At 38.0% G+C, this 26,881-nt stretch overlaps 1 protein-coding gene and 1 long non-coding RNA gene across 7 annotated transcripts in view; one reads left to right on the top strand and one right to left on the bottom strand.

The window, feature by feature from the left end:
* LOC118167866 overlaps positions 1–18,011 on the bottom strand; it is a 185,397-nt gene extending 167,386 nt beyond the window's left edge. Inside the window, exons 1-4 of one of the 5 annotated variants that reach the window (XR_004751268.1) lie at positions 16,246–18,011; positions 15,186–15,321; positions 5,384–5,492; positions 3,580–3,977 (exon numbers count right to left, since the gene is read on the bottom strand). This is a non-coding gene — a long non-coding RNA (uncharacterized LOC118167866). Of the gene's footprint in view, positions 1–3,579; positions 3,999–5,383; positions 5,493–15,185; positions 15,322–16,245 lie in introns of those variants that run through there. The other 4 variants (XR_004751270.1, XR_004751271.1, XR_004751272.1 and 1 more) reach the window with 4 other exon arrangements.
* Positions 18,012–20,682: 2,671 nt separating this feature from the next.
* PRKD1 (protein kinase D1) overlaps positions 20,683–26,881 on the top strand; it is a 126,317-nt gene continuing 120,118 nt past the window's right edge. For both annotated transcript variants that reach the window (XM_035327728.1, XM_035327729.1), the window contains exon 1: positions 20,683–20,877. In XM_035327728.1, coding sequence (XP_035183619.1) covers positions 20,683–20,877 — 195 coding nt within the window. The remainder of the gene's footprint in view (positions 20,878–26,881) is intronic.

Consider the following 26,881-nt stretch of genomic DNA (forward strand, 5'->3'; position numbering starts at 1 on the left):
AGGAAAGGAAAGGAAAGGAAAGGAAAGGAAAGGAAAGGAAAGGAAAGGAAAGGAAAGGAAAGGAAAGGAAAGGAAAGGAAAGGAAAGGAAAGGAAAGGAAAGGAAAGGAAAGGAAAGGAAAGGAAAGGAAAGGAAAGGAAAGGAAAGGAAAGGAAAGGAAAGGAAAGGAAGAAACTATTCACTAAATGAAAACAGACTTACATAGTTTAAGTTAGTTTAAGTTGGGAGAAATAAATCTTGCTGCTTTAAGATAATGGATTCTCATTTTGTTTTGCATCTCTTCTCTTTTAATAAAATCTAACCGTTAAGACCCTTGTCTGCTTAGGAACATCTCACATAGTAGATGAGATGAAATCCATGCAGAAAAATCAACTTCAGAGGGCACAGAGATTAAAGTAACATTTGGGAAGAATTGGGTAGAAAGTGGTGAGATTTTTTTTCTGTCAGGTGGCAGCAGATGAACATCTGTGGAGAAGCCAATAGCACCACAGAAGACGCAGAAGTTTATCTGATGTAAAGTAAAAGAGCAATTCTGATGGGGAAATATAGAACGAGCATATGTCTACTCCACATGGATACTAAACTTTGGATGACATTTTCCTTAAAAAAGAAAAACATCTTTTAATATTTCCTCTTTTGCTGTGGACTATCTGCTATGCTGTTTGTAATAATTTGCAAATCATCCTTCAGGCAACACTTAACCTATCTAAATGCAAAAAAAAAAAAAAAAAAAAGAATCTGGAATATTATCAAAGCACATATCAAATAAAAAGAGCCATTCTGCTTCAGCAACAACATAAGAGACCTGTTCTTTATTATGCATGTGAAGTGTTTAATTTAAACTCTTAATGGTTAACCATGTCTGGCCTAGAGCAATGCAGATCTGGGAAAAAAAAATCCATAAATACCCCCCTCCTCCGCCCCATCTCTCTAATTCTTTCTTTTCTACAGTCAAAGAGAGAGAGAAAAAAAAGGAAAACATGTAGATTGCTTACGTGAAGTATCTTTTACCCAGAATGTGCAGAGAAAGAAAGTAAAAAGCTTTCAGCTCATACCAAAAGCCTAGTAGTCTATCTGTATTAAAATGCTCAGAAACCAGGAATACCTCACAGTGAGCTAGAGGTTGTCAGGGAAGCATGTAAAAAGCATTTCTGAAAAAGGTATCTTAGATGCATAGAGTTTTTAAGATGTCTAGGTGTATATGGTTAGCTGTGCACAGAGGAATCCCAACCAAAGCATGGTGCCAACTCCATCTCCCATGTTAAGTGAATATGCCATTATCCCAAAGTGTTTTTACTATGTATTTTATTTTAAAAGTATTTTATTAATAAGTGGCATTAATAAAATCTACTTGTCATTCATAATGAATAAGTTTTTGCTAAGCAAATAACTGTTCCTATATTTGAAGTTTTCAATAAAATCTCTTGGAGGAAAATGAATTCTCTTTATTTTATTTTATTTTATTTTATTTTATTTTATTTTATTTTATTTTATTTTATTTTATTTTATTTTATTTTATTTTATCCTGCTTTAAAAAGTTTCCAGAAATGTTCTTGTTGACTTGACATTTGATCAGCTAGAAAGATGGGAAAATGCCAGCATAATATACCTACCATAGTAAATCAATTTTAAATTAAACTTTATAGAATCCAGACATTCTGTACCCTTCCATAATCAAACTAGCTTATATATAGTTCAAATAGAAGGCAAAAGTTCAACAGCTTCTTTGCCTAAAGCATTTATATTATCCACTGAAAGCAACTCTTGTCCTAGGTTGTCTGTTTTCGACATACAGATTTCAAATGATTCCTATCCCAGTCTGAGAAACAAGAAATTTTGAAAAGTGAAAATGAATTTCAGTGCCCACTTTTCCTCTATTGAAGTGATAAAATGTCCTAATAGATGTTAACAAATAGAAAACAGAGAAAAAAAAAAAAAGTGATGTCTTGCTTAGCAACAGTTCTAGAAAAGTACAGCAGTTTTAGTCATACTTTACTCAGAACATAATACCCTGAGAGTGTCTAATAATGGACACCAAAAATGATGCCAAGTAGTATCTAATAGTAAAAGGTATCCAAAGTTACAATCTTGCAATTGAGCTTTCCCAGGGCTGAAAACGTTTATTTCCACAATAGTCTCCTAGGAATCCAGCAATACTTCCCTGATGACAACTGCTGAGTTCCTTTGTTTTTCTTTTAGCCCTGCCTTGATTTGGTTAGCTCTAGCTTTTAAAAGGTAAATATGCATTTCTCTCTCTTCCTCTACACAGGTTGCTGTGATGAAATCTAGTTTATCAAATAATCTACATTAGCCTGTGCTGTTAATATGTAGGGAAAATACAGTTTCTCATACCAAAGTGGATTCAATTGAATGCAAACTTAGGCATTCACATCACGTAGCAGCCATAACTAATCATTAATTTCTTTTCTCTCTGTTGCCAAGGACTTTTGGATTACTAAACAAAATCAAATAATACCTAAGTCAGACTGTCCCAAATGAAGTAGCAGCATAATAATGGACTTACTCTGTTTTATATCACTTTGTCTGTTTTTTAATCAGTCCAAGTTACCACGCTGCAATGAAATTACTGTGGTTTATGGGACCAGAACCAGAAGTCAATACGAGATGAAAGTGGACCTAACACAATTTACCTGTCCCTTAAAAATGTGCCCCATTCTAAAAACAAAACAAAACAAAACAAAACTTACTTATGTAAGTTGTCTTTTTAAAAATACCGTATCTGTTCTTTTTAAAGGAAGTCTATAAATTAGTTTCTGGAAACCTCTTTGTTCATACAGATTTCACATGCCACTCCAAGTACAAGTTATACAGACCCAAAAAATGTGGAATGGGGTAGAAGATAAGGCAAATGTATTTCTTACACTGGATTCTTAGTACTGGTTCAGGTTTTTCTATGAAAGCTGAAGAGTTGAAAAGTTGTTGAGTTAAACTGTAAGACTTTCACTTTTAATAAAGCTACAAACGAAACAGGTTAATTTTTTTTTTTTTTTTAATAGGAAAAAGGTAAGTAATAAAGAAGTAGGGTGTTATCCTAGGATGTTACACCAGGCTGAACAGTTAACACAATTTAAGTGCACTGTCCTTGTACCTCCAGTAGATGGCAGGTACAGTACTTAAAACTTTTAAAAACTCAACGGAACTCTATTTTCTTTTCTTAAAAACAATAAGATGCTATTATCTGGGAAATTTTGTTTATAATGATATATTATTTCGATATGCATGCATTTTTAAACTTAAAAAAATTAAATGAAACATACAAAGATGAAAAGAATGTTTAATAGAAACATATTAAAAACTAAAAGCAAATTATAAAGTAATAAGAAAAGAAAGAACACACTGAACAACACTCCCAGAGAACTGGAATGATTAGGAAAAATATTCAAAATAAAATAGAAATCACAAATGATAAAAATAAAATAGAAATTTAAAATAAGAAAGATTGTATTTTTTCCCATATATCTGGCTTCTTTCTAAGGCAAGCAATATATATATATATATATATATATATATATATATATATATAATATATATAATATATATATATATATATATATTTTCCATAAAGAAACTTTCAAATTTCTGTTACATTCACTGTAAAAATTAAGAACCATGTAATGACAGCGAATCATTTACAAATTCAGAGATTACAGCAGTAAAGCTATCCATGAAAATGAGCTCAAACCCCTGGGCATATTCAAGAAATTATGAACTTGTTCAGAATAGAAAACATATATATAAATTTTAATTTCAGTCATGGGTGAAAGTTTAATACAAAAAATGACAATTTCACACGGTGACAATATCTGAGACAGAAGTTTTGAAGGAAATCATTAACATCACACAGGAATTGTCATGTAAAATCACCCATCTAAATATAAAGATTCAGGCAGTTTTCCACAGTCATCATCTTGAAACCATGTCTTCTGTGCTTTCCATTCCATGCCTTATGCCAGCTTCTGCACAAAACAAAATAACACCTGCTTTCTAGTTGGTGTCCCTAGACATGCACTATACAGTTGTACAGTATTCAATTAAGTAAGTAGAGTCATCCCACAGGCATGTTCACTGTTCTTGTTTTTTCTACTCAAACTCATGATATGAATGCTAATTATTCCACTCATTTCCTGGCTTGCAGCTCATATCCCCCCAACGACCTCTCATTAAATTCCAGATGGTTTATCTTTGTCCTTAGGTAACATTTATGTCCTTTAACCAGTAATGATGTTCATCAGTTTTCCTTTTTTGCTTTCTTTCCTTCCAATCTTCTCCCTGGCTTCTCATGTCATTCTACCTGGCAGACTATTTGCTTCTTGCTCCACATTCCAGGTCAGGTCAAATCTTCCTCTGTAGCTCCTGGGCATATATAATAGTGGAGGGCCACTGACTTGCCCTGCAAACTTGCATCCTGTTCCAATCTTCTTATCCATTCAGTTTTGTTTGTTTGTGTGTTTGTTTGTTTTACCAGCAATTCATTGTCCATCTTGAACAGTTCAGTTTAAATACCTGACTCATTATTTCTCCTAGGCTTGGGCGCTATGATCGATCAGTCATTCCCCAGTTCTTCACCCCCAGTTCTAAGACGCTGGCCTTGAATAAGATACTTTCCCTTTTTATGTTGTCCAGAAACCACAAAACAAAGTACTACATCACATCACAAAAAAAAAAGACTGACAAATGATTATGAATACGTTTTACTTTTCAGTCAAGTGCCTAATATTGGCTCTCTCTCAATGGAGATGCTCCTGTGAGGAAGTCTCACTTTTGTCACATACTCTACAGTTTGCCTGCTGTGTCCCACTGTGAAGATGGCAAAAGAGTAAACTTGTCTGAAATAAGAGGTGTGAGAGATGCAAACAGTAATGGAATCAACACTGAAAATTATGAAGCACCTACTGAGCATGTACAAACTGCTTTCTGAAGGTCTGTTACATGAACAAATTTTGGCATTTTAAGGAAATGGGAAGACTTCCATATGAAAGAAAAAAGCTGCCAAACCTAATTTGTAAATATGTGATTTGTAGTTTTTTGAGGAAAAGAGCAAGGAAGTTTTTTACATTATGATATATTTCCCTCGGTTTCATTCTTAGAAGTTATACAATTAGTTTTGGCTAAATTTAAAAATAAAATAAAGTTGTACAAAATTCTCATGCAAGTGCCAAACATGAAGGATTTCAAACAAATGGATAAATTAAATAAAGTAGTAAACAATAAAAAATAGAAAAATAACCTGGAAACAACAAAACAAAACAAAACAAAACAGGAAATTTTAATAAGAGGTGGTGATACCAGCTCTGTGCTCTAATGTGTTCATAAAAAGCTCACGTGGTAACAATAGCTATGCAGAAAAAAATATTTTTCATACCTTTTTCAATGTTTTGTCTGCACTCTGCCCATTTCCATTGTTAGCACATATGATACCTTGCTTTGGCCACTGCACTCAGTACAGTTTGGCTCATGAGAGTTGGTTTGGTCTGCGTAGGAAGCGGAATTTCTTGTGAGGCCAACTATTTCTTTAATGCAATCTTATTTATTTATTTAACAAGAGAGTAAAAAAATCTCTTTTCAAACAGAGGAGGAATAAAATAGGAGATATTATCTTTGCATATGTTGCCATGCCTCAGTTAGCAACCAGAACAAAAAGCTGCTCGCAAGATTTATTTATTTATTTATTCATTCATTCATTCATTCCTTGGGGATCATGTTCCCAGTGTTTTTTTTTTTTTTTTTTTTTTTTTTTTTTAATTCTGCAGCATTTAATTCTTTGTAGTATTTTTTGCTGTTTTCCTCTCAAACACTTGCAATACAATATCTTAAATCATCCACCTTAAGACACATTTTTATTAAAATTGTTGAGAGGTTTCCTACAGTTATAAACCTCCTATAAAAAAACAGAGACACTAATTATAGGTAACCTGAACTATTTAAAATCTTTTGCCTGTGGTCAATTTCACTGTAGAAATAAGGACAATGTCACTACTATTTAGGGATTTTTAACTGTGGAACTTCTTTGGACTAAAAAGTTGAGTTTGCATACGTTACGTACATGTTATGCAAGACAGGCAAATAGCACCATAAAGATGTGAAAAGGACAATTATCTTTCAGGATAATAAAGAATAGTTAATGCTGATGAATAATCATCTTTCATTACCACTGAGTAGCACTATTAACCTCAGCCATCTTCCATATTTTTGGTCACTTCTTTTCACATGGAAAAAATAATCTTTCCCTGAGAATACAGAAATAAGGTAAGCTATGAAAGACTAAAAGAATTCAGGAAGTAGGCCAAAATAAACAATATTCACTACTTAGCGTTATTGCAAGACTTCGTCAGCCTGATTCAATCCAGAGTCCTGAATCTATTCCCTGTGAATATATTCCTGTTAAAAAAAGACAGGGAAGAGAGAATGGAGTTGTAACATGGCACTCTGTAGTCAGTTTATTTCACAAGTGTTGAAGGCTGGTTGAGAAAGTGGAAAATTTTTGAAGCTCTTGTCACATGCTCCAAATATGTCAAACCAATCTAGAACTAAAAGTCTAAACGTGTATTTAGGGACAACGCTACACAACAATAACTTTTTTTACACCTTTCCTGCAGCATGGTAGAAGTGACCGTAACCTGAATATTCTGCCTTTGTTTGCTACAATCTACTGGGGAGCATTCTTGAGGAATTAATTTCCATAGCAGATTTTTATTTACTTTTACATTGCCACTCAGCGGGACCACTACAGAGAAAAAAGTCCTAGAAAGCAAACCCTAAAAATATGCCACTGATATATAAAGCTTGCAAGCCTCAAAAAGGATTCATAGTAACATATGACAAAGGTTGATGCAAAAGAGATGAACAGGGATATCTGAATTCAAGTAAGTTTATTGAATATGCTGTGTACTTTGTGCTCAGTGTAAATACCTTGTTATGCGGAATAATCAGTAAAAAAATCAAATTATTTAAATATCATTATAGTAATACAAAGTTCCTGAAAACTGGAAAAAAATCAAATAGAAAAGATGTTTCTTGTGTATCTTCTACAGACTGCACTGGAAAGTTGTCCTGTATTATAAACAGCCTATGCAGAACATCATCAACAACAACAAACCTTATCCAAACCCCTAATCTCCCCAAATCATGGTTGTCAGGGTTTTGACTCAGTGTACTTAGAAGCTGTACAAACAGATATACTGCCTTCTTGCCCCTGGCATTTTTAGTTCACTCATTTTTCATCACCTGTCAGCAGAGAATAGTAACTTTTATCTTTTTTCTCCAGACAAGATTGGCTTTAACTGAAACGCTATGAGCTGCGGCACACGTGCATGGCGAGCGAGGCCTGGCCTGGTCAGCTTTCCTCCTCGCTCAGTGACAAATGCAGGCAGGGAACGCTCCCACCTCTGGGGCTCGTGAGTGGCGCAGGCCTTCTTGTTTACTTGTACATGTCAGAAGCAAGTTTCCTGTTCTCTAGAGGCTTAGGCCAAAACTCTAATCACCAACACATGCATGGAAGTGGGAGCCATTAGTCTTAGGAAATTAAGTCACTGAACTATGAGGGGAAAAAAGCTTGAAGTAGACGTTTACTGGAATTTTCAGAATCATTATTTGAAATACAGCAGCTCTCTCTCACTGAACTTGAGTGTGGCTGGACTAGCACAATCATTTTGAAAATACTATCAAAACTTTTTAAAAGCCTGACTACTGGCACAAATTCCTACAATAATTACAGTTGAATATAGATCTGTAGAACATATTTATTTCAGAGTCCCTGCATAGGCAATGGAGAGAGACAAGCAGCTGCGGACGGCGATTCAGATCATACAGCAAGCACAGGTGCAAATCCCTTACCACTGAGTAGTGCTTAGGGAACCTCAAATAATTCATTTATAGGAGCCCTTGCTCCTATAAATACTTTAGGCTTTAAGACGCATGGAACACATCTGGACCTAAAGGACAAGAGGATCTCTAGTTGCACATACACAAAAATTCAGGGAGCAGGATACAGCCCTTCAGCATTCACATGTTCCAGGTAAAGGATTTTTGATGACTTTTCTATAGCCCTGCAACAGAGAAGGAACACTAAAACAAAACAAAACAAAACGCAAACTAGCTAATACAATGAAGGCAGACTTAAAAGCAGTCACCAAATGCAATAATAATAATAATAATAATTTTGTAGACCCAGCAAGTGCTTTGAAAGGACATTTTCAAAATATTATAAATCCCTGCCTCCCTTCTGCAAATAGCAATCTGTAGGATAATGTTCATGAATTTCCTGGGATTCCTATCCCTACAAGTATGTGTTATCCTATTCCTGAAAGGAATAAGGGAAGCAGTCTCAGACAAGCAAAGTGGGAGCAGACCTTTGCCAGGAAACACTGCAGTTACAACAGCTGAACTTTCTCCCAGGCAGAATAAACTTTTGACAAAGAGTTCTGGAGGAAATGTTGAACATCTATCTTCATGAATGGTATACAGGAGAAAAGATGTAAGTGATCTTATTTCAGGAAGCACTGTGCGAGTGTTAACTATAGAATTCAGAGCTTAATCCAGCTTCTTACCATATATTCAACATAAAGATTTAATTTAATCTAGTGTTAAGGACGAAAATTCAAATATGCCAGAGCCAGGAAATTCAAAATGCAGGTTCTCACAGTGGCTGGCATTCAGCCCCTTTTTAAAGACATAAAATTGTATTAGAACAATGGTATCAGAATATGCCACTGTGATTACAATGCAGTTAAGTGACAGCTGCTGTGAAAAACACAAAATTCAATTTCCCGACTTCTGCACACTGTCCACATCCTCTTGATTTAACATAAATATTTGCAATGAATATAATATTTGGCATTCCATTCTGAACTGTTTTGGCTTTTGGAAAAACAGATGATTCTTCATTGGAAAGCATGCATGTAATCTAGTAACTACTGATACAGTTTAATGAAGTGCTGTATTTTAAATCTACTTCAAATCTTGAAATATACTGATAGTTGATATTTTCAGTTCATCATTTGTATGTTTTGTCTATGGCAAAATACCTAAAAAGGTAACATGCTCAAAAATTTACTTGATATCCTCTGGGGAGGAGGAATCAGTTGAAATCAGAAAGAAAAAAAAAAAAAAAAAAAAAAAAAAAAAAAAAAAAAAAGCATTTCTGACCATTTGTTCCCCTCTTTTCCCTCCACTGTCTCTGATGTGCATCTAGTATAGTTTTCTATCTGTAAGATTTTCATTTGTTCACTTTAATATACTGGATTTCTGGTTGAAGAATCATGTCAAAGATATGAAACTTAACCGAATGTATTTGACTATTCCAGCAAATACTGAGAAGGAAGAATATGATGACCAGCTGCAAGGATCTACAAAGTATAAAGATCGATCACCCTAATATTAAAGATGTGAGTCACTGGAGTGCTGATAAATGCAATTAACTATTTCCTAGACCACATCACCTGAGATTAGGTCAAAGTAATACAGACCGGCTGTTCCATGATCCCCTGACCTCAACTGTCATTGCTGCAATTAATATAGACCAGCCACACAGGACCACCTAGGATTTTAATGAGTCAAGCTTTACATAAATGTCTCCTCTTTTCTGCATCTGTGAGGACTTTCACTTCTCAGTGTCTTAAAAGAAGAATATATGAAATTCCATAAAAATATTATTTCATCAAATTTCTTCCAACAAATCAGATTTAGGAAAGACTTGGAACACAATTATCTGGATGTCTATAAAGAGCTCTCCACAATGACTCGTGTTCAAATCTGAACTGAAAGAAGCAGCTGGATATCTCCACCAACATTTGTGTGCATATGCACACATGGAGATACGCACAGTTTCATCCTCAGAGAAGAGCATTGCAACTATTCTTTCTTGGCAGGAGGCAGGTGGGGGCAAGTGATTACTGAGCTAATTTGGTACCGGGGATACCTTAACTCAATTCCCTGCTCAGTTCAATGTGTTCTGTAATTTATGAGAAACAGTCTCAACTGTAAAGCACAGTGTGCTGGTATGAAATTAAACATTAAATAAATTAATTTGTCCATGTAGCAGGCTAACTCTGAAGTATAAATATTATATCTGCACTATTTTAAAGCAAGGCTGCACATCTTTGTTGTCTTAAAGTATTGTGAATTACGGTTGTGCTTCATTTTTGTGACCTTAAATAGTTCTGCTCTGTTTTGCAAAGCTGTCATAAAATAAAAAAATACTTAGAAAACAGTGAGGTATTCAGATAGCATGGGATAAACAATTAAAAAAAAAAAATCTAAAACACATTGCTACTCTGATATCTGCAGGGTAGGAAGAGAAAGTCCACTGATTTGTGTCCTTAGCAAAGATTTGCTTTCAAAGTAGGCCAGAAAAGCATAAAGAAAAATGAATAATAATAATAATAAAAACAAACAAACAAACAAACAACAACTTTTAGAAATATTAAAAATACATCCTTACTCTGAGCCATAATCACAATATAAAAACAGTGTGATGACGAGGGGACAAACAGTATTTTAAAAATATGTATCCCATAGGCTGGAATAAATCACAAAGATATGCTGTCTTGCCACATCACAGAAAAGCTTGAACCCATATATTCAGGTTGTCCCATTTACAGTCCTTCTGAAAGCAAAAGTCCTTCTCCAGACATACAATTCAAATAATTCAGCAGTTGCTGAATTGAACTGAAATAAGGAGTGACTTCAGAAGTTTTGGAGTAGCTTCTTGAAGCTACATTGCATTTTGTTTTCATACTGTATGAAAACTAACCCTAACATCACAAAGGTTAATGGAGACTCTCATTAGTCAGGATCAGTAATATAAGAAAAAACGAAGTCCTTCTTTGTGCTGTATACCCCCAAATTGGTTACAGTTTGCCCTTTGAAACAAATAACGTTTAATAAATAAACAGTATTTTCTTGTGTCAATGCAACAGACCCCTATCCATCACAGCATCAACTTTCTGAAAGTGCAGCAGTTCTTCATTGTATCTTTGGTATTAGAGAAATATATTTACAGCACCTGTTGATTCAGGTGCACTATCAGTTTTCTTCCAATTTTTTTAAGTGACTAAGGAGAATTTTTTAAACCAAAATTTTTCAGAATCAGGTTAAAATTGAACAATGAAATGTAAGATCCTAAAGTGAAATGTATAGCAACCTTTTCTTCATCTCTAACATCTTCTTACATAGATGTGATGAAACTATTAAGGTATAGTGACGTTAGTCATAGCGTGAAGACCATATTTTCGGATTGTCCATAGATATTCACACACCAAGTTCTAGCTCCTACAATCTGTGGAAAGGTAACTGCCTAATTCAGGGTGATACCCTCTGAAAGTAAGAATAGAGCAGCCTGGATGAGAAGCTAAAGCTTTGTCATTGCTCTTTCTGTATATATGCGCCCTGGTATCCCACAGAATCTCACCAATCTCACCTTCTTTGCCTTATCGGATGAAATCTCTAGGTGAAGATTGAAGTTGTTTCAGCAACTGTTACATGAAGAACATGAGTAAATTTGCCTTTGAGGACAGACTGCATACTCAAAATGGTACTTTTGTCTTGATTCAGCTAGCAATGGCATCTCTGTAGCTTGGAGTATATTTTATATCCTAGCACTGGCCAGTCTTATTCTGCTTTTCTCTGTCTCTGTGGTGCAGAGGCTGTGGATACCCTATCAACACTGGTACAAATATTAGGAAAAAATGAAGGAAAGGAATGTAGGGGAGTGAATACAGCATACAGCTGGCGTTGGTCACTGATGAACACCAGAGGTCTGAGGGATGTGATGGCATCAGGTACATGGCTGTGCACGACATTTTTCATCAATGCATATTACAGCTGGTGAGTGTCACTTTAGGATTTCTCTTTCTGGAAAACATGTAGGCATCTTAAAATACTTATTGAAATGTGGGTGACAAATGATTTAGGTGACCCTTAAAAAGCACCTCTTGGAATCATAGATTCAGATTAAGCTTTTTACTCTGTCTCAGTTTAAGATTACATTGAAAAATCTCTGTTCTCTGAGGACTCCTTTGTTGCTTCCTTCTCTCAGAGTTGTGATCCTCAAAGCATTGTCAACCCATATGATATTATGCTATTTGTGCTCACAAAGAATCCAGTGAAACTCTTTGCTACTCTTCCTACCCGTGCAAAATAAATTAGAGGACTGGGCTCAACGCTTGGAATATTAAAATACACATATATATACGTAGCATTTAAGGAACAAAATAGGCTATGGGTGGCTAGAAAGATACATTTCCAATAGTTTGATGCAAACAAAATGATTTAAAATTGTCTATTTTTCTCTCCAAATTCAGAAGTTAGTAGAAAATGGTTGATAAGATATAATTAAGAAATGAGAAACAAATCTGCCTTATAGACCTGCAGAAGAGAGATTTCAGAGAGAAGTATATTATCATATACAACATAGACCCAGAATGTTACCTGATATTTGTATGCTGAACCTAATACTGTAGTGCAAAATGTACATCTTTGAGAGTCATCCACCTGAGGTTGGAAGATAGCCACATATGAAGTAGTGAACTTTCATTGAGACATTCCAAAAGACAAGATGAAATAATGTACCTCATTTCTTTAAGTTTGATTTCAAGTTTCAGTTTTCTGTCATTTTGTTTTCCTAAAAATCATTTACTCTTGACAGTATGTAGCATGATCAAGAGCAGATTACTTATAATTATGTTCTCCTGTTTGTTTTTGTCTAATCTCACATTTTTATATTCTCTTATATCCCCGAAAAAACAAACAAAAAAAACATTATTCTAATGAAGTTATTTTTAAGATTCTCTTTGCATGCTTCACTGTGTCAAGATCCATTAAATTTAAGTAGAATCAAACACAGTTAATCTCTTTAAAATGTCTTCGTACTCTGTCTTACAATTTCCTTGTTTATATAACCGAGGATGACAAAGCTGCGCATTGTACAGGGCTTCATGTTGAGATGTTTGTCTACTATGGCAAGGAAACGTTTCACTTCTTTTTTTCTGGGTTAAGCCCAAATTGTAATTTAAATGAAAGGTATTTTCTTTTATTACTTAAGGAAATATGGAGCAATTAAGTATTTTTTTTATGTGCAGGAAGTGATTGCAAATGAGAGTACAGTTCTAATTATCTGAAAAACCAACCTACTGAAATGATGAGTTAAGGCTAAATTCTAAGATCCAAACATTTTCAAGTAAAAAATTGTGACATGCAATTGTAGTGCTGCCTGCAATGAATAGGAAACCCTTTCCTCTCTTTTTTTTCCTTTCCTGTGAATCTTCCCTCTCTTTATTTTTACCTTTCCTGCAGGTTTCTTGGGATCCCCTGCAACATTCCCTTACTTTACCCTCTGCCCTCTGGTGTAAAATACTAGGTTCCCCCCAATGCTATTCTTAGCTCTCACTTTTCAGTTTCATGCAACCGAAGCAGCAGCAGTAACCAACTCCAATAAACATTAAAAAATCAATGGCAATTTAGGTAAGAAATCTATTGATCCCCTGTTCCTATGGGTAGACTCTCTTACCTCATTAAAGCATTACAAGTAGGGAAACCCACACAAAAGAATAGAGGAACACGGTTTATCAACTGTTTTATAGCTTTTGTCTCAATAATTCCGCCCAGATATTACCTGTACCTGGCCATAGTTCTAGTATTCATGCAGCAGTCATTAGGTTAACCATATATTAATTTATTCAAATTACTTTGCACAGTAAACTTTGTGGATAAAAACAACAAACCACATAAAATTATGGTAATATTAGTTGTAGTGGGACTGACCAGTCTGAAAAAGCTCAATTAGCATCTTTTTAAACACCAGAGCAGAAAGTCAGTAGTCGTTTTTGAGTTATCTAGCTCCTAGATAAATTTCTATCTCAATTTTAAAATTGCCTATAAAACAGTATCCTTTCCATACTATCAGACACGGCTTAGATCATAAGTAAGATTCTGCCATCCTTACTTAACCTTAGCCTCTCCGCATGTCCTCTACTTTGACATGTACCATAAGCTTTGATGAGAACTGTTGATAGGCAGTTAGCAGCTTATACCTCTTCCTTTGGGCTCTCTGTTCACAGAAATAGCATGACACCCATTCCTACAGGTCAAAATCATGCAGAAATTACAATGTACATATCTGATTCTGCATGGACAGTACTTGCATTCCCAGTATCTGGATTATTGACTGAACTGCCAGTGACAGTGGAAATGACACAAAGGCCTGGACTGCAGCCACAAAAAATACTAGTGTTAAGTAACAATATAACAGGTTCCTGATGTGTAAAAGAACAAAGTTTGGTAAATTGATTATGTTTGCATGTATTAATAAATGAACAGTACTTCAAGAACTTTATTATAATAAAAAACCACATTTAATTAAAATATGATGCAACTGGTTTTCAGTAACATACATACTTTCCTAACAGAATTATCAGTGTAGTTAAAAAGTAAATTATCAAAATATACCAAGCATACTAGCTCTTAGTTGAAAATTATCCCCAGCTAAATTGTGAATATAATATAATCATTTCTGAAAAGGAAGCAGCTGTTATGTACTATTACAAAGTCTGACTCTCAGACCTAGAAATTTCAGGTCACTGCAGCCCAAAATACATTGCAGTGACATCCAGGAGACTGCTTAGTGAAAGAGTAAGTATTTTGTCACTATTTAAGTGACAAAAAAGTGTCCTTCACCTAGAATGCGCTGTTCAGAAATCATAGGAAGTAGTAACAAAAAAAATAATCTGAATAAAATCTATGTTGTGTCTTCATTTAAGGTACAATGGCTGTTTCAGTGTCCTCAGAACTGGAAGCATATCTCTGAGAGAGCAGCAATGGCTGCCTTGTTCTAGAAGTACTGGGCTCCTAAGAACCAGAGAACTAGTGCAGACAATTTGCACAAATATGCACAAGCAATGCCAAGATACTCATATTTATCTGAATGCATCAGTTATTCTATCATCAAGCCATAACAAACATCCTCAAGGAATACTCTGGGATAAATGGAGCCTGTCCTATCACGGAATCTTTCAAGTACAGTTACGTCAGTTTGGATCATAGACAAAAAAAAAAAAGGCAAAAAAATCAGCACACCTTTTTTGCTGAAGCAAAAGAAACAGAGTATGTGGAAGTTTGGCATGAGAACTTTATACTGCAGTCTTTCGGATTCTATTTTAAAATTAACTTACCTTGTATTTCCATGGCTAGTTTGCCCGGAGATAAGTTCGCATAGCCAGAAAACAGCTTTGTCAGCTGAAATCAGATTTAACTTCTGTTTCCAAGATACTCCAAAATTCAAAAATCTGTTTTTTTTTTTTATTATACCTTAAAAAAAAAAAAAAAACAAAAAACAGCTAAGTTGAATTGGCGTAGATCTTGAAATTTGAGTTTTGATTTTTTAAGTATTTTAAATGTTTTTTCCAAATTATCTAAAACATTTAGCAGAAAGATATGGAGGATAATACTCTAAGATTTTCCTTTTAGAAATGCTGAAGCAATTTCAACAATTGGAAACATTAAAAAAAAAAAGCAACTCAACCAAACAACCAAGCCTAAATGAAAATTAATTTGAGAGATTTACTGACAATATTCACATCAACCATACAGATCTTAAAATGTTATAATCTTCTCTTGGAAATAAATGGCTTATCAGAAAATCCCTAGTTCTCCAGCTAACTTCTGCTCCTTCTCATCCAATGAATACCCAGGAGCTTATTTGTAAAACCATTTTTGCCAGTATTTCAGATATCAGCTCTATTTAATTTATCAGTTCAGCCCCTAACATGATAATGATCCCAGATCCAGTGACATTTGCCTTTCCAATTCTCGTGTCTTTTTACCTTCCATCACAGTCTCCCCACTTCTTCCCAAATTTCATGTCATTGTGTGTACCAGTCTGTTTTTCTCTCTCTTCCTTGGCTGGGTAATAGCAACCAAAGAGTATGATTGTGTCAAAATGAAAGATATGGTCAATGGATTTCCACAGGAATCTGTCTTTTATACAGGTTTATTCAGTTCTTATGACCTGAATAATGAACTCCATTAAAGTTATGGATTATAAAGAAAGGAGACAGGCTGCAAATGCTGCAGAAGCACTTGTGATTCAAAGTCGAATGAACTTGACAAATCATTGTAATGGCCTGGAAAAATGTGATGGGCTTCTACACAGATATGTGCGGTGTAGAATGTAGAATGCTGGTGCAGCAATAATCAGCTGCAGACAGGCAGAAATAGGAAGAAAGTAATTACTTAGCATGGACAGATGTTGAACTTATAATGGACCATCCTCTGGATGCAAATCAGTGTCAAGAAGCTGAACTGATGGAAAAAATATCATCAGGATGCCTGATCAAAGCTGTAAGCCTAGAAGTGTGTGGTCAAGGAACAAGTGAGATGAGGGAAGGCCTGGAAACAGAAACATGGCAGTGGCAGAATGCGAAAGTGGGATCAGCCTGATTCAGAAAAAAAAAAAAAAAAAAAAAAAAAAGTCTTTGCCCTCTTTAACATTAGATCTGTTGTTGTAGGTTGAGGAGGTAAGCTTTTGAAGATAAAAGGAGAGCTCCTGCTCTGCTTGGGACAGCTGATGGAGTACAGCAGGGGCAAACAAGTGGAAGTGACGTAAGGAACAAAGGGTTTATGCTAGCTCACTTTCTTCCTGGACAGATGGTGCCTTCCTTCTGAGGTAGAAAAGATACAATTATTTTAAGAGAGGAAGAAAGATGACTATCTCTACATCTTTGAATTCACGTGTGCTGTCACAGGAAACAAAACCTGCCTGCCTTTTTTGGAGCATAACAGAAGGCCAAAGGCCACTATCTTCCACTCTGATCTTGTATAACAAAAAATTACCAGTATACTGAGCCTAAAAGCTTGTGCTTGAGTAAACTCTCAGTCTGAATTTGAAAATATTAAAAAAGACTATTTGTCACTTCCTTTGCTTATTCATTCTAACAGTTAAAATTCGAACTTTATTTCCCATCTCACTTTCCATCTGCCATCCAGAGATTGCTTCTTTTACTTCACTTTCTGCTTTAGCTCTGCTTTTTTTTCTCCTTGACAAGATGCACTATACTATTGAACATACTGTCAAGGAACATGTTTTCAAAATACTGATCCCAGAGCTGGATATCATATTCTACAATTTGTCTAACAATGCCAGTAGTAATCATCTGATAGTAATCAACTTTGTAAATACATCAGGACTTAATTTTAGGTCAACTATTTTGACCTGAACAAGAACATTCTCTATGTCAAAGAAGTTGCCTTATTCTCCAGAGGCATATCCTGCATTATACTTTCCTAGGTGTTTGGGCTCATATTTTTAAAAAAGTTGTAAAAATAAACATAGGCACCAAATAATTGTGTTAAAGAACAGAAAGATAAACAGATAACACACTATTCAAAAAGTTACATCACAGATACAGACCAGTTACATCACAGATAAAGAAAAGCAAAAAAAAAAAAAAAAAAAAAAGAAAGGATGATTCTTATTCCCAGTGAATAGAACAGAATTCTGTCTATACAATGTGGTATGCTGAAAGAAGAAAGTTTCAGAAAGGGATGTAAATGGGGTGTCAAGTGTGCAGTTTATGTGGATGTACAAGCATCACTATTCACCCTTCATACTGTAGTAATTCAGAGTAATTACAAGTAGTATTACAACAGCTTGGAATTAAGTCCTATTTTGGTATTGCACATGTGCAATAAAAGCAGTCCTATTTCAAGTACTGACATCTTGTCGAACATATGTTACAAACGGGTAAGGCTCTGTACCTTGGGGGCAGCTGGGGAAGGTTTTCATAATTCGATTTTACCGTGACAATCGATTCTACACCTCTTCCTGTGTGTAGCTAGATGTACAAACTGTGTAGCCATGTGAGGCAAACTTTTTTTTCCCTTGTAAGTTCACATCCTGCTTACTTGATTGGTACAAGCATAATGAAATCTGAACACCCAGAGTTTTTTCCAACCGTGCCTGTACACATTGGCTCAACCAGGTATGCACACCGCATCAGGTCACAAGGAAGAAAACACTGTTGAGGACAGTCTTTTCCCCTCCCTAGCACTAGTGCAATAATTCTCCCATCTGGAAGGCTCACAAAACAGATGACATTTCAGTCAGTACAACAGGCCAGGTTGTACTCAGGATCATGTGATGTGATTTCACTAAATCCTTTTATAAATAGTATTTGAATATGACTGGCTGACAGCGTAGAGTAAGTCCTGCCCTCTTCTACTCTGATTACAAAGGTGTACTCAACAGGGCAGATACACCAATCAAGCAAGTCAGCGACCTGTAACTTTCAAAAAACACCATGATCTTTCCTTTTGAAGAAAACCTCACAACCATGTCTGCACAGAGGACATGGATCTGTGGGTAGTGACCAAAGAGCTATATTGGTAGATTTCGCACAGATAATAAAAATATGGGTGTATAATTCACAGCATGTCTACTTTGTAATGATTTTGTGATTAGTTATGATGCTGTTGACTTGCCCACTCTGGCTGCTCTTCAGCACTACACTACCTATCCTCCGTAGTTATTTTAAGAGGTGCAGAAAAGCTGTGCACAGTAGCTAAGTGCATGTATAGCTGTCATTTTTCTACTCTTTCCTTTGAAAGCAGATGCCATCATGTGACTCACGTAGTGAAATGCTCAGTTAGGTGACCCCATAATTAAATATGGCAAGGCCAGGAGAGAGGGAGACAACTCACCATCCCTGTTGCCATCAGAGAGCCATGTCTGCTTTCTCCACAATGAGCTGTAAGGATGAAGCACTCTGATAGCAGTTGATGACACTTATGACACTTCTCTGCATTCAAGGATCACCTGGACAATGAAGCAATGCTGTGGGATCTTCGAGTATGCTGCTTTCAACAGTGGAGAAGTGGACTGAGAAGTGGGAAATAAAGTGCTCAGAAAAAATCTCACACCAGCCACCTGATATGGCTGTGGCCTTATGTTTGCATTTGAACTTCTGGCAGTCATCTGGGGATAGCATTCTGACCTCACACTCTTCCTGCTATAGATTTACACAAGAATCTCACAGTCCTCCTGTGCTGCTCCTATATAGGATAGCTGGCTGGGACATGGGGTAATGGGAAGCTTACTGTATTCAAAATGCCTCAGCAGGTTTTGACATGAAAGTATAAATGTACATACCCCCAAAACATCCAAGCATGAAAATGGCCAGTACGTGGGAAACTGTTAGGAAACGGCCCGTCACAATGGTCACCAGCACAGCTGGCGTACAGTACTGCGCTGAGACTGATCCAGTGCTACAGGAATACTGCAGGCAACAGCAGCATTAAATATGTTTTTCAACAGCAATGCCAAAGGATATGGTTGAAGATGATTATAACTCCTGACGTGACAAGAAAAAGTCACTAAGTGGAAGTAGTAATCATCTTAATCCAGAGTGCTGACGTTTTCGTCAGGTTTGGTAGTTTGCAGAGGATACAGATTAAAATGCAACAATTTTAATAAGAAAATTTGCTAACGGATAAATGGATTCAAAAATATTGACGGTAAGGTACTGTCTGTGCAAATGCCAGCTGGGAAATAAGCTGACTACAGTAAAATGTGTCCTAAAAACAGCTAATCAAAATGAAACAGCGTTGCAGCTGTACATTTGGTCAGAAACGCAGTTTGCAAAGAAACAGGTGGTAAATTCCATCAACCCCTGTGACCTGCAGGCCTTCGGTCAGTGCTGCCATCCTTACAGGTGCCATATGAATAGCTGTAGTTTCTCCTTTGGTATCTAAAATATTTATAGCTCATGTTCCCATCGACAACAGATCTCCAAGAGGAGATTGGGGATATTTTTTAAGATTAAACGTTGCCTGACACTGATACTACTTCTGCAAACGGACGGGACTTACTGTGAAAGCTGGGAGGAAGGACTCGTCCCGGGTTGAGGTGGCAGGAGCCCCTCAGCCCTGACAGCAGCTGAACCCGGGAGTGGTGTCAGGGAAGAGAGGGGCATTTTGTCTCCCCTTCTTGTCCTGTGGGGCTCTGCTGCCCCGATCCTGTCCCCGCCCTGCCCCCAGAGCCCCCCGTGCTGTCTCCACACCGGGGGAATCCCCGTGGGCCTCCTCGGGCGGCTTTAAGCTTTTATCCGACGGGGCGAACGGGGCAGGGGAGGCTCCCCGCTGACGGGGGCGGGTGGGAAGCCCTAGCTCTGCGGGCAGAGACGACGCCGACCCGCCGCGAGGGCACTCGCCGGCTGCCGGCGGGGGCTGCGCAGCGGGACCCGGAGCCTGTCGGGACGCGGCCGCCGTGTGGTGGCGGCGAGGCCGGGCCCGTCCCGTCCCGTCCCGGCTCGGCTCGGCCCGTCCCGGCGGAGGGCGCGGCCCGTCCCGCCCCCGCACCGCGCACAGCGCCAGCAGCCGGAGCGGCGGCACCACCTCGGCGGCGGTGGCGGCGGCGCTGGGCCCGGCTCCCCCCTCGCCCTGCGCGCCTCTCTCGCCGCCTTTTCCTGTCTGCATCCTCCCCGGCCCTCCGCCCCTCACCCCCCGCCATTTTCGCCGGGGAGCGGCAGGGCGGCGGGGACTTCCCTGAAACTTCGCGGGGGAACTCGAGCGGCACCTCCGGGGCGGCCACCAAACTTTTCGCCGCGGCGCCCGCCTCTCTCCCCTCCTTCCCCGGGCTCCTCCGTCTCCGTCTCCTCCGGCGGGCAGTTCCCGATGAGCGCCCCTCCGCTGCTCCGGCCGCCCAGCCCGCTGCCGCCGCCGGGGGCTGCTGCTGCCGGCGGCGGCGGCGTCGCCTTCCACCTCCAGATCGGGCTGAGCCGGGAGCCGGTGCTGCTGCTGCAGGACTCGTCGGGGGACTTCAGCCTCGCCCACGTCCGGGAAATGGCTTGCTCCATCGTCGACCAGAAGGTAAGGAGAGAGCCCCGAGGGGAGCCCTCACCCGCCATCCCCCGGGCGCCGCTGGTGGCTGCGAACTTTCCTCTGCCGGTGGGGCTGGGCTCGGCTCCGGGGCACCCGCGGCAACTTCCCGGCGTCTCCTCCTCCTCCGCCGCCTGCCCCGGCTCCTCGCCCGGCCCCCGCTCTGCCTCCGCGGCCCCAGTGCCGGGCGGGATGCTCGGCTCCCGTGTCGGTGGCGCCGCTTGTCGCCGCGCTCAGGGCTGCGGCTCAAAACAGCCCCCCGCCAGGGGCGGGGGGGGGCAGAAACCTGTCAGCCGCGAGAGCGCCTTGCGCCTCGTCCCAGCCTCCGCTGGAAGCGGAAACTTTCCACTCAAATAATAATAATAAAAAAAAAAAAAAGAAGGAAAGAGAAAACAACAACCCAACCCCAACAAGGAAAAACCAGCCTAGCGTCCAGAGCGGCGAGCAGACCCGCGCCCCGCTCCGGGCGCGGGCACCAACAGGACGGGGCCGGGGTCTCCGGTGGAGGCCGGCGCCGCGGGGAGCCCGGTGCTGGCAGGTGGCCGCCGCGCCGCAGGAGGCCGGGGCGCGCCGCACCGCGGCGGGGTCGCTCCGGGGGAGGCAGGCAGGGAGCGGGGCAGGGAGGGGCGCCCTTGCTGCTGCTGCTCCTCTGGGGCCGGAGGCTGGCCTCGGCCGTTCCCTGCTTCTCTGTGTTAACAGGATCGATGTGCGTTGAAGTTTTACTCTCAGTGGTTCCCGTGCGAGGGACCGAAGGAAGTGTTACAAAAGAAAACAAAACCAAAAAAAAAAAAACAACCCAATCAACCGAAAGCTAGGTATCCTGGATGGTTGTAATGAAAACAGCGTGTGCTTTCTTTGTTTTTGTTTGTTTTGTTCCTCCCCTTTGTATTCACTGAGGTAAAATAACTTAAAAACAGGATTTTTTTTTTTAAGTTTTAGGTTTGTTCGTAGAGAGCCCATCACCTGACCTTCGCTAAAAAGTCAATTTTCCCTATTTTGAAGAGCAACTAATTACATATTTTCAAAAAAGTATGCAATACGCATCTTAACTTCTAAGTTTTATGTCTCAGTTGCTGGTTGAGGTGGTTGGTTACCTGCTTTGCTAAGTTAAATTCTGAAGAAAGACATACTGTTCTTTTTTTAACATCACCGTATTTGCTTTCAGAGCTAGGCCAAAACTTGTTGCTTGGTCATATACGTCAGGCACGACTTAAATACTTTTAATATTTTGCCAGTCACGTGTTATTATGCTAGCAATAATGGAAACATATCAAGACTGTTGCATGCATTGTTTATGCATTTGTGCTTGAGTAGCTTATTCATTGCATGGGTTTACAGTAAGCTCGAGTCTAATCTTCCACACTTCCTAACAATTTCCTAATTTCCTAACAATGTAGTATTGTCTAAAGAAAACTAAATGCGTTGGCTTTTCCTCCAAGAGTCAGGCTTATCTGAGTAAGTACTGACATAAAAATGTCGCATGCATTAATTTGTTTACTGACAATAAAAAAGAGAAAATGATTTAGCTGCTTTTCTATAGAACACACCTGAACAAGGAACTTTATTCTAGACATGGTTTCTTAGAGCCCAAATTACTGCTTTTGCAAGGCTCATGATAAGAAAGTGACTCAGAGAAAGGGAAAATTGGAAGAGAGGGCCTTCTTAAAAAACAAACAAAAAAAAAACAGAAAAAAAAAAAAACACAATACCACACTTTTGGATACCACATATTTTTTATGAGGTAACTCTTTCTGTGTGTTCGAGATTCATGACTTTTTTTTTCTTTCCCTGAAGTTATTTGAAGCACGGCTTGCTCGTGATTTTATGGGAAAGACTGATTTGCTTATCACAGTTAATCAGGAGATGATACTGTAAAAAATATCTCAGTGAAATCTCACACTATTTCCAAGTTTCCTTGGGTCTGTAAAGTAGGCAGGTGGTGCCTGCCAGGTACCTATTTTGTCCCAAAGTCACTGTTTGGTCTGGACTGTTTAAGCGATGTATCAAGATGCGAAGTGACTTTGTTTTTTCTCTTTAGCTTTCCTGTTAGACTGCTAATATCAGCTCTGTCTTTGTGGTTATACTGTTAAACATTCAAGCAATCCTCTTGCATGCAACTTTATTTATAGGATTGTGCCAGCTTCCCTTCAGTATCAGTGTCAGATGATCTGTTTATAGAGAGCCTCTCCCATGGTAATGTGGGTATACCTGAGTGAAGATATTTATGACCCTTACTCTGCACAGATTTATCAGCTAAGTGAACTTAGTGCTTAGTGTGTGGAATTTATATGAAATTGAACTAAGCTTCTCAGAGCGTGCGTAGTGGAGCATACGTAAGCTTGAGTGGGGTGTGAATTTGTAGGGTGTGTGTGTGTATATGGGTTGATGTATGCATGTGTATGTAACTGTGTTGGAAACCACCATATGTAGAAACATCTATATAGTGGTTTTATATATAAATAATATGTACTGTACATATGTGTGCACAAATATAAGTTTTGCTATGTATATGTTTATATTTTGAAATAAGCATTTTTTTGCATACGTATACACTAGTGGACTTTAAACAGCCTCTGAAGTACAAAGGTTAGGCTTGCTATTTTTGGTAGAGAATATAATTGTATTTATTATCTAATACATAGTGTGAAAAATGGAATGAACAAAGAGTCTGTTTTTCTTCTGTTATCCATGAGCCACATTCCTTCAGGAGGAAATTGCATCTATCATCCTGTGATATAGAAATTTTCATAACAATTCTAAAGATGAAATGGTATGTGCTAGTTTCAGGCATAAATCCAAACACATTTAAATTTGTTTAAAGACAACTAAACTACATTTCGTTCCTTTGAGTCTGTGTTTGTTTGTCTTTCTTAGAATCAGTGATGTGAAAACCTTGAGACTTGTTCATGTGGAGTTACTTGTTCTTTGGCTGAGAGGGAATTTTAACATTTAAAAATGTGGCTAACAAGAAAAGAGAATAAACTGAAAAATGTGCGTCACTGTTCGACTTCTAGGCTGACTCCCCCATAGGATCAGTAGGAGAGTATTGTAAAATACAGCCTTTGTTTTCTGAAGATAAATAGTTTGAATTATTGCCCTTTTTGGGTTAACTGCACACCATAGAACCACTTATCCACGGCAAAGCACACGATGTAGGAGCACAGCATATTTGTAGTTGTCCAGAACGGTCATGTTATCAAAGACTTTAAATTAAAAGTTATTAGCGAAAGAGAAAAGAACTTGCATAAAATTTCCTACACTATCAATACAAAGGGGAAACTTTATATTTTCTGTTTGCTGAAATTCTTTGTCACCTTCAGTGACTCACATGCAATGTGTTGGGTTACTGTAGTGGCATTGCCAAGTTTTGAAAACTTTGAGTTCTTAAGTAAATATGTGCTACAAAGTTGTTTGGCATGGAAATACGTGTTTTATAAAATAGCCCCTAGACCAGATATTGGCCAGGCCTTCAGCATATGAAGTCAGAGAAATTGCAAAAAGTAGCAAATGTTTCATCATTTATTTATTTTTTTTTTTTGATATCTGCATGTCTGATGGTCTGTGGGTTGCTACCTTATAAGCTTTAGAAACTTGAGGCAGTTTGAATATGGACACAGCTAGGCTGGTATAAGTATTCTTCTGGGTTTTGTGTGTGTTTTCTCTTAAAACAAAAATAGAGGAAACAATTTGATCCAAAATGGAAACAAAATTTGATCACTGGCTGTGCATGTTTCAGACTGTTCATAAAAGTACTGTTGTACGTGGTTCCCTGGTTTGGTTAATTCTGAAACTTTACAACAAATAAAAACAGTAATAATAAAGAGTAGGCCATTTCAGGAATGGGGAAGGACAAAAAGAAAAATAAAAGGGTGGTTCAAGTGGTATACTGCAAGTGGAATACTGTACCCAGATTCATCTTCACATAAGGTATTCAGTGTTTAAACTAAGAGAATAGTCAGAAGTCAAATGAAGAGCTTTTATAAAGTATTATTTTCCTTATGAAGAATTGAAACCAAACATATTTACATTTGGGAACAGGTACATATATGTTTGTGCTCCTGGTTGACCTTGATAAAGGAAAACCAATTTATTCTGAAATAAATAAAACAGGAAAACAAATGTAAGCTTAGGTGTATTGTGGCTTTTTTTTTTTTTTTTTTTTTTTTTTGTCCCTGCCCTCCCTGGCCAGAATCTCTAAACCTGTGGTCCTAGTGAAGAAAGGAGCTTTTCTGAAGATTTTTGAAAATATTCTTAACCTTTTCTGCAAGGGTTTCAAGCAGCCATGAAAAACATATGGATTTTGTTTATATGGATGAAGGTTTTTGTTGTTGTTTTTCCCCCTAAGTCTACAAACTCTCTTAAACAAGGGCCTGATAGTAATAAAATCATTTCCTTTGGAGTGGGCTGGGGACTTACAATAAATAGTATACTAGAAAAAAAGAAAAATTTTTCCCTTCAGGATAAACAGAGGAACTGCGTAAGGTTTTTTTCTACTCTGACCAAAACTCATATACTGTTGATTCAACACGTACATGTAGATGTTTCATATATTCACTTCGTATTTGGCTGTAGTCACATCTTTTGTATGTTTGGGGACAGTTAGTTCAGATGTGTGTTTATTTGTTAAAGCTACATTCTCTAGGAGTTTTTGCCTGATGTACACTGACAACAAAATGTTCAACTTTTTGTGATTTCTCTAAACTGAATGCTTCTTTCTGCCTGCAAAGAAACAAAGTTGTTCAATTCATTTCAGGAATGCGAGGTGCCTTGTCATTATGCATGTAAACATATTTCAAAGTGAAAGTACTTTTCTAATCTCACCCTTATAAACTCAAGTGAGACTTTTGATGTTTGCTGCTCAATCTTTTATTGACTTTACATTTATTATTCTCCACCCTGGAAACTGTAAGTCAGTGTACGCAATGTTAGTTTGTAGATTCATTAAAATTACATTTTGAGAATGTGTGAGAAAATGCCAGGAAAAGGATAACTGATGAAAGGGAATCAGTCTGAATTTGTTTAAAGAAACTGTGTTTTTTTAAAAAGAAATGCTAACTTTGTCATCTAACATGTCAGGGATTTGGATGAGGAAAGTTGGTCTAATGCCACTGATTTATCTAGACCATTTGAGAAATTCCTTGCCAAAGAATAAAGGCTATCAAATGAATTCTCATAGAATAAGAAATAAGATGGAGCTTTGGACAGAACACTGGCTTGTAACCAAAGCAGTTGACATTTTCATTTTTAAAGGAATTGAAAAGGAGTTCTGTGTTGCTGTTGTGGTAGTCCTAATGATGCTTCCTCCAGGAAACACATAATTTCCATAATGATTTTAAAAACTATAAGATGAGTAAGCAGATGAGATGCTTCTCATTGCTGATGAGATGAAGCTCAATTGCCAGAGAAAGAACAGAATTTATTCATGAAGTTGCAGCATTTTCAAGACAGAGGTGCATATGCTGTATGATGTGCTCAATGAACGTGAAGTACCAGAGGTTAGTCAGTCTATCTGATAGCAGGCTTACTGGGCACGAGCCACATGGATGACCTGCCCAGTACATCCTGAAGATGCAGAGGATTTACTGCTTACATGCAGGTTATTTGAGCTGTGCAGTATGTAAGGTGCATGAGTATGTGCCAAGTCCATGTGCAGGCTTTGTCCGTGGGTATTTTTCCATGATTTCTGGAAATGCCTCATAAACATCCAAAACTAATTATTCTTCTTGTCTAGTTCTTTTTTCCCCTGTTGGGAGAAATCTGGCTGTATGGTTACCACATGTGTTACACAGTGGTTACCTGCAAGGAAACGAGCAGACTTCTTGAAATCTGCATATTATTACTTTTAGTTTCTTAATGTTTTCCTGGATATGAATCTATTTTGATTAAAAACTTTTGCCAAATTTACATTAGCTTTTTTATTAATAATATTTTTTAATGAATCTGTGATAGGAATTATTTTGAGGACATGCATGAATTTTCAAGATAGGGCTATGTG

This window comes from Oxyura jamaicensis, chromosome 5 (genome assembly GCF_011077185.1).
Source record: "Oxyura jamaicensis isolate SHBP4307 breed ruddy duck chromosome 5, BPBGC_Ojam_1.0, whole genome shotgun sequence".
Lineage (NCBI taxonomy): Eukaryota > Metazoa > Chordata > Aves > Anseriformes > Anatidae > Oxyura > Oxyura jamaicensis.